Source organism: Crocuta crocuta, unplaced genomic scaffold (assembly GCF_008692635.1).
Source record: "Crocuta crocuta isolate KB4526 unplaced genomic scaffold, BGI_CrCroc_1.0 scaffold44, whole genome shotgun sequence".
Taxonomy (NCBI): Eukaryota; Metazoa; Chordata; class Mammalia; order Carnivora; family Hyaenidae; genus Crocuta; species Crocuta crocuta.
Genome location: NW_027530179.1, coordinates 7281287 through 7289021, shown reverse-complemented (window position 1 = coordinate 7289021; position 7735 = coordinate 7281287). Strand labels below are relative to the sequence as shown.

The window sequence follows — 7735 nt, the reverse complement described above, 5'->3', positions numbered from 1 at the left end:
ACCAACCATATTTTTAAGAAGGGGAAGGAGAGAAGTCTGGGCAGCAGCAAGACGGGATCCTACCTGTGACGGCCGAAAGGATAAGCAGCCAGAGAGGCTCCATGTCAGGCTTCCCTTGCGGAAGGCGGACACCGGGTACCTTGTGTAAGATCTCGTTTTTCCCCCGAATTGCGGAAAGGAGAGGGTCAGGCGCATCAAGTGCTGCCCACAGGAACTGGGCTCTTAGGGATTGAGAAATAGTCGGGACTGGGGTCTGGCTTTATGATTCAGGGAGGGGCTGCAGGGTCAGGGGCGGGGGGAAGGGAGAGGAAGAGCCTCTGAGAGGCCAGCCTGCCATCCTGCCCGTCCTAGCCAGGGGGACCCCACATGACAGGGGCTGGACGGTGTCCAAGACTGCGGAGCCCAGCCCAGGGATCACAGTCCTCACTGCTGTGTTCAGACCCTCCTCCAGCTGCAGCGCCTGCCACACTCTGGTTGCAGCTTTGCAAGGGACAGGGACCAGCTGGATCCTCATCCAGAGCTTCCTAGTCCTCCCCTCCCCTAGCCAGCATCCCTGTAGTGTGGCGGCAGCAGACTTCAAGTCTGTGTGTGCAACCACCGCCCTCACAACCTCTCTGTGTCTCAGTCCTTACATCTGCAAAGTGGGAATAAGAATAGCGTGTAGGCTTATTGAGAGGATAACATGGATCTCTACAGGCAAAGTGTTTTAGAATAGGGCTTGACACACAATAAGCCCTCAACAAATACTAATTAGTACTATGATCCTAGTTGTGGGGCGGGAGGGGTTTGGGGGGCTGGGCTTTGCATGAGGGGGAGAATTTTCTCTTCCACCTGCAGTCTCCTGCCCAAGAGTATCCTCCTCTGCACAGTTGGGAGCCTCCTTCGTGCACCAGTGCACGAGGGCATTATTTTGTGCCCGCACACACCTTTGGGACAACACAGGCTGTGACATTTGCTGGAGTTTCCAGGGCTGGGGGCGTGCTTTCCCGCAGGCACTGGGCCCTTGAATGGTGATCCGGGCACAGGGACTTGCATGTATAAAGGCATCAGGGTGTGAAATGGCTCTCGGTGCTGAGTCCAGGGATGGGGTGAGGGAGATTTGGTAATTCCCAGGAGCAGGAAGGTCAGTCGTGCAGGGGGAAGTAGCCGGAGGGGCCGGAAGGGTCCACAGGCATCCACAGATCATCAGAGTCTACTTTGGTTTCCTGCAAGCACTCGCTGATTTGTTTTTATTTATTTCATTACTATGCATCTACGGTATGCACAGGGAATGTGCTTAGAGATGGGGCTTAATGATGAATATAGCTTATATTATATTAACTAGTCAAACCAGCTACCCAGTCTTGACCTAAGGGCGTGAGGAATGAAGAGTCTGAGGCCACCTGAAAATCACTGGATAGGTACCCTTCTGTGGTCTCTTTATAAAGTCAGGATTATTGGCATATCCTTTACATACACAAAAATTCACCCCATTAGGTGTCTACCTCTATGACTTTGACAAATTCATACATCTATGTATCAATCAAATATAGAACACCTCTGTCAGCCCCCCCAAAAGCTCCCTTGTGCCCCTGCTTACCAATCTCTTCCTCTCCAGCTCAGGCCCTGGCATCCACTGATCTGACTTTTCTGTTCCTATGGCTTCCTGCCCTTTCTAGAATGTCCTATACCTAGAATCATATGGTGTGTAGCTCTGAGTTTGGCATTTTTCACTTATGATAATGTATGCAACACACATGAAGTCGTGCTTCTCAGTAATTCATTTACTTTTTACTGCAGAACTGTATTTCATTGTATGGCTAATGCACACATCGTTTATCCGTTCACCAGCTGATGAACCAGTGGTTCAAGTTGGGGGCAATTATGAAAAAAAGCCACCGTAGACATTCGTGTACCTATATGTTGTGCAGTCACATGTGTCATTTTCCTTGGCTAAAATCCTAGGAGTGGTAGAGCCAGGTCATGTGGTAAGCATGTGCCTAGCTTTATAAACGCTGTCTCACTGTGTTGCAAAATGGCTGTACTATTTTTGCATCCTGGTCAAGACTTGATGTTGTCAGGGTTTGGGAAAGCTGTCCTAATAATTTTGCAGCGATATCTCATTATGGTTTTAATTCCATTTTTGTAATAGCTAACGATGCTGGACATCTTATCATTGTGTGCTTGCCATCTGTATACTTTTTTTTTTTTGAGAGAGAGAGAAGGAGGGAGAGTCAGTGTGCATGCGTGGGGAGACGTGCAGAGGGAGAGGAAAGAGAGAATCTTAAGCAGGCTCTATGCTCAGCCCAGTGCCCAATGCAGGGTTCAGTGTCACAGTTGTGAGATCATGACCTGAGGTGAAATCAAGAATCAGACACTCAACTGACTGAGCCTTCTGGGATTCAAACCCTTGTTCTCAAGCCCCCACCTCTGTCTCACCTCCGACTCTTCTCAGACTTGACCTTCTTTCTCCTTCTTTCTTTGTATTTGGACCATCGTTCTCTGACACTTCTAGCGGAGGCAGTTCTCCCATCCTTAACATCTCACATTTTCTCAGATGGGGAGCTCAGCCCCTGTCCAGAGCCGGTGCCTCCTCTCTTCGGGGCAGACACCTCCCAGGGAGTATGGGTGTGTGTACTCACTCATGCAAGTGCCAGGATTGTTATAGGTCACAGACAGGCAGCAGCTGGTGGGCTACAGGATGGCAGGCCCAAAGGGAAGATCTGGATGAGAGCACAGGAGCCGGGAGGCAGGGACCCGGGCACTGAACCTGCCACAGGTCATCAAGGGCATCACAGGACTGAGAGAGAAGTGCAGGGAACCTCATCTACCATGTAGCTGCATCAGGACTGGTCCGGATCCCGCCAGGATTCAGGAGGCTACTTAGCCTGCCTTTGGAGGCAAAATGTGGGGATTGGAAGGCTGGATGGGACAGAAAGTGGAACCGCAGAGTAGAGGTTAAGCACACAGGTTTTGGCTTCTGACAGACCTATGCTTAATCCCAGCACTGTTATTTACTAGCTGTGTGGCCTTGGACAAGTTTCTTAACTCTCTGGGCTGGCTTCACTATCTGGGTATGTAAAGCTCGGGGATGTTAAGTGCTACCAAACAAACAAAAAAGGCTAGTATTATTTTCCTTCCTCTCCCATAATTTCTCTCTCAAATCTTCCTTCTTCTTGACTCTCCAGCCCAGAATTTCATCCTCCATTTTCAAGATGGCGGCTTCCCCTGTATCCTATCTGGCTGCTTGGCTGTCTGTCTATCTTCCCTGGATGATCCCTAAGAGCTACTTTCTCACCCATCCCCTTTCTTCCCANTCACGGCCCTTTCATTATTGTGGACTTGCTTTCTTTTTTACTTTTTTATTTGTTAATTTTTTTCAGCTTCTTTTAAATTTGCTTCTTTTTCAATTTACATCCAAGTTAGTTAGCATGTAGTGCAACAATGATTTCAGGAGTAGATTCCTTAATGCCTCATATCCATTTAACCCATCCCCCCTCCCACAACCCCTCCTGTTTGTTCTCCATATTTAAGAATCTCTTATGTTTTGTCCCCCTCCCAGTTTTTATATTATTTCTGCCTCCCTTCCCTTATGTTCATCTGTCTTGTATTTTAAATTCCTCATATGAGTGAAGTCATATATTTGTCTTTCTCGACTGACTAATTTTACTTAGCATAATACCCTCCACTTCCATCCACGTAGTTGCAAACGGCAAGATTTCATTCTTTTTGATAGCCAAGTAATACTCCACTGTATATATATATACCACATCTTCTTTATCCATTCATCCATCGATGGACATTTGGGCTCTTTGTATACTTTGGCTCTTGTTGATAACGCTGCTATAAACATTGGGGTGCATGTGCCTCTTCAAAACAGCACTCCTGTATCCCTCAGATAAATACCTAGTAGTGCAATTACTGGGTCGTAGGGTAGTTCTATTTTTAATTTTTTGAGGAAGCTCCACACTGTTTTCCAGAGTGGCTGCACCAGTTTGCATTCCCACCAACAGTGCAAAAGCGTTCCTCTTTCTCCGCATCCTCGCCAACATCTGCCATTGCCTGAGTTGTTAATGTTACATTCTGACAGGTGTGAGGTGGTATCTCATTGTGGTTTTGATTTGTATTTCCCTGATGATGAGTCATGTTGAACATTTTTTCATGTGTCAGTTGGCCATCTTGGATGTCTTCCTTGGAGAAGTGTCTATTTATGTCTTTTGCCCATTTCTTCACTAGATTATTTGTTTTTCGGGTGTTGAGTTTGATAAGTTCTTTATAGATTTTGGATACTAACACTTTCCCTGATATGTCGTTTACAAATATCTTCTTCCATTCTGTCATTTGCCTTTTAGTTTTGCTGATTGTTTCCTTCACTGTGCAGATACTTTTTTTTATTTTTTAGTGACAGCTTTGTTATTCACATTCTTCAGCTGCCCATTTGAGTCCGATCACTGGAAGACACAAATGGCCTCGTCCCAGCCCTCCTGGCCTGACTTTTCTGCTGCCTTTGACCCCCCCTCCCCTACTGACCTCCCTCCACTCCTATCCGCACCCCTGTCCCATGCTATCCCTGCTCTGTCCTGCCCTGCCCCTGGGAGGCTGCCCCTCCGGACTCCATTGCCCCGGCGCCTAGCCCCCTGGCTGAGTACTCCTGGGTCTAGAGGAAGGGAGCTACAGGCAGGGGGTTGGCAGTTAGGAGGAGAAATGAGTTGGAGTACTTACTTTCCCCTACTCCCTCCGTGTCTGTCACGGCTCACACAGTGACTGCCTTCCAACTGGTGGTCCCTCCTGCATGGCTGCCACTCTCACTTGGCTCCAGGATCACAATTCTCTCTCCTTGTTCCTTCAAGTTGGGGTGTTAACACTCCCTGTCTTTGGATGCATCGCCATCCCTTGGTGGTACCCTCATCCTTGTCCACTCCTCTGTAGGAACCTTGTTAAAATGATCGGCAATTGTGGGGCGCCTGGGTGGCTTAGTCGGTTAAGCGTCCGACTTTGGCTCAGGTCAAAACCTACCGCTCATAGGTTTGAGACCCGCCTCGGGCTCTGTGCTAATGGCTTGGAACCTGGAGCCTGCCTCGGATTCTGCGTCTCCCTCTCTCTCTCCCCACTTGCACTCTCTCTCTCTCTCCTAGAAATAAATAAAAATATTTAAAAAAATAATAAAATAAAATGATCGGCAATTGAACCCTCTTGTGTGTGGAGCCTGCTCCTGGAAAGGAACTTGGTCTACAACCACCCCCTCCCGGGCATTCCTTTCCCTCTCACCCAGGGAGTGGGAGAGCCTGGAGCCCTCTTCCCAGGCGCACATTCATTTATTCCACCTATTTTCCAAGCTCCTACCATCTGCCAGCTCCATGCTAGGTGAGCTCAGGAGTCACTACTCCTTTGTTGCAGATGCTGAAGTGATGTTGATATTGCAAATCTGCATTGGCAGGATTTTAGGACAATACCCTGGATTCAGGGAGTGAAGGGAGACCCCCCAAGTGAGTCATCAGAGAGAGTTTGGGGACATTTCTGGTCATCTCAGCCAGAAAGGCACATTTGGGCCCCTGTTCTGAGTGTGAGTTGAGGATGTCCGTTACGGTGGACGTAGCTTGGACCACAGGGATCTGCTAATTGAAGATGAGTCTTGCCATGGCTAGAAACATAATGCCTTAAAAATAAAAGAGGATTATTAGACAATTGCAGCCTTTCTTAAAGAAAAATTCCTCCCAATTAGGGCTGATTCCCACCCCTAGCACTGAGAGGACCCCACATGGCAGCGCTGTTTCCCTGTAATGCCCCAGCCTGGGCCAGCCCGCAAGTCCCTCCCTCTACTCCCAGAGCACGTTGGGCAGTCAAGGATCAACAAGCAAGTAAATTCTGAGACCAGTGTACATCTGGATCAGCTCTTCCTAACATTATCTGACCACGAAACCCTCTTACAAGTACTCTACATTTTCAGGCAATCCGCAGGCGCTCCAGAGTTATCATTTGTGCCTGGATTAGAGTAGAAAGCAAAAAACGGTCCTAAAGATAAACGCGTTGCTGCAAAATTTGATAATTAAAGAAAAAATTTAAGCAGAAATTTTTAAATCAGGTAATTTTTTAAAAATGTTTTTTTATTTATTTCTAGGAGAGAGAGAGACAGCGTGAGCAGGGGAGGGTCAGAGAGAGAGGGAGTCACAGACTGAAACAGGCTCCAGACTCTGAGGTGGGAGCCAGCACAGAGCCTGACGCGGGGCTCGAACCCACCAACTGTGAGATCATGACCTAAGCGAAAGTCGGACGCTTAACCGACTAAGCCACCCAGGCGCCCCAAATCAGGTAATTTTTCAAGACCTAGTATCGAAATTATAGGAAGATAAAAGGCTTATTAAATGGTGTTATTAAATACACCGGTGATGTCCACAATTCCTTGGTAAATACTTCTGTGCCGTTGAAACATCGCACTTGCAAGCCACAGGCAATTTCCCCCAAGGTCACCTGCCACACTCGTGTAGAGCAAAGATTCAGACGGAGTTTATTTCTATCATAATAGCAACATAAAATGTACTTCGCATTTAAAAAATCTTTTAAAAACTAGATTCAATTAAGTGTTATGTGAAAATTATAAAAATTAACTCTATAAAGGTAAAAGTTGTCCATAATTCCACCACTTAAAACACACAAGATGGGACACCTAGGTGGCTCTTTCTGTTAAGAGTCTGACTCTTGATTTCGGCTCAGGTCATGATCTCACAGTTTTCTTAGTTCAAGCCCCACGTGGGGCTCTCCACTGACAGCACAGAGCCTGCTTAGGATTCTCTCTCTTCATCTCCCTCTGCTCCTCTCCCCTGCTCACAGTCTCTGTCCGTCTGTCTGTCTGTCTCTCTCAAAACAAACCAAAACAAAATAAAAACAAAAAAAATAGAAAAAAGAAAAAAAAAGATAAGAATTTGTTGAATGCTTACTGTGTGCTGGACCGCACATGTGTTTTGTCATTACCTGTGAGGTAGGTAATATTTTTGTTCCAGGTAACCAAGATCCAGAGAAGTTAAATAACTTTCCTGAAGCCCCACAGCTCATACAGGTAGAAATTAGGTTTAGATCAAGCAGTCTGGCTCCAGAGCCAGTCTGCCTAATCTTACTGAGTGGAATTTTCCTCCACTCTAATCGCATTCCCCGGAGGTAATTTCAACTGATATTTTAGTATTTGTTCATCTAGCCTTTTTGCTATGGTCACACACGGAGACACGAACACAAACGAGTTCATGCTAGACGTATTATTTTGTGGCATTTTCCACTTAATCGCTCCAGAACACCTCTCTATTTCAACATCTCTCTATTTCTTGGTGTCAGTGTAGTGTAACTTCTTAATCAGCGTCCCATTAATGGATATTAAAAGAGTTTCTAAGAGCCAACTTTGGCAACTTGTGATAAGCAATTTGCAGTAAACTTACTTTTCCTTACATTAAAATGTTTGAAGAAAACATATTCCCAGCATGGGCCAGGAAAACTGGGTCAAGGAGAGATTGGCTGAGGGTTTGGGGCTGAGCCAGCCAGGAGCTGCCCGCTATTGACAGCCAGATAAATATGGACTCGTGCATTTCCTTGAAAGACAGAGTAAAGCTTCAGATTGTTTTGATGACTTTTTGTTGGTGTTAGCTTGGGTTTCCTTGAATGAAGCTCCTTGAAAGGACCCTCATCAAGTCTAGCTTAGGAATTTGTTATATATATGACCGTGACAGTGGGTGGGAGAAGGGGCTTGTTTTGAGAAATCTTGTAAGGATTC

The 7735-nt window shown here is 46.5% G+C and overlaps 1 protein-coding gene across 2 annotated transcripts in view; it reads right to left on the bottom strand.

The window, feature by feature from the left end:
* Window positions 1-220, bottom strand: part of TREM2 (triggering receptor expressed on myeloid cells 2) — a 4832-nt gene extending 4612 nt beyond the window's left edge. For both annotated transcript variants that reach the window (XM_077764797.1, XM_077764798.1), the window contains exon 1: window positions 64-220. In XM_077764797.1, the coding sequence (XP_077620923.1) occupies window positions 64-103 (40 nt within the window). In that variant the 5' untranslated portion in view covers window positions 104-220. The remainder of the gene's footprint in view (window positions 1-63) is intronic.
* Window positions 221-7735: the final 7515 nt, after the last annotated feature.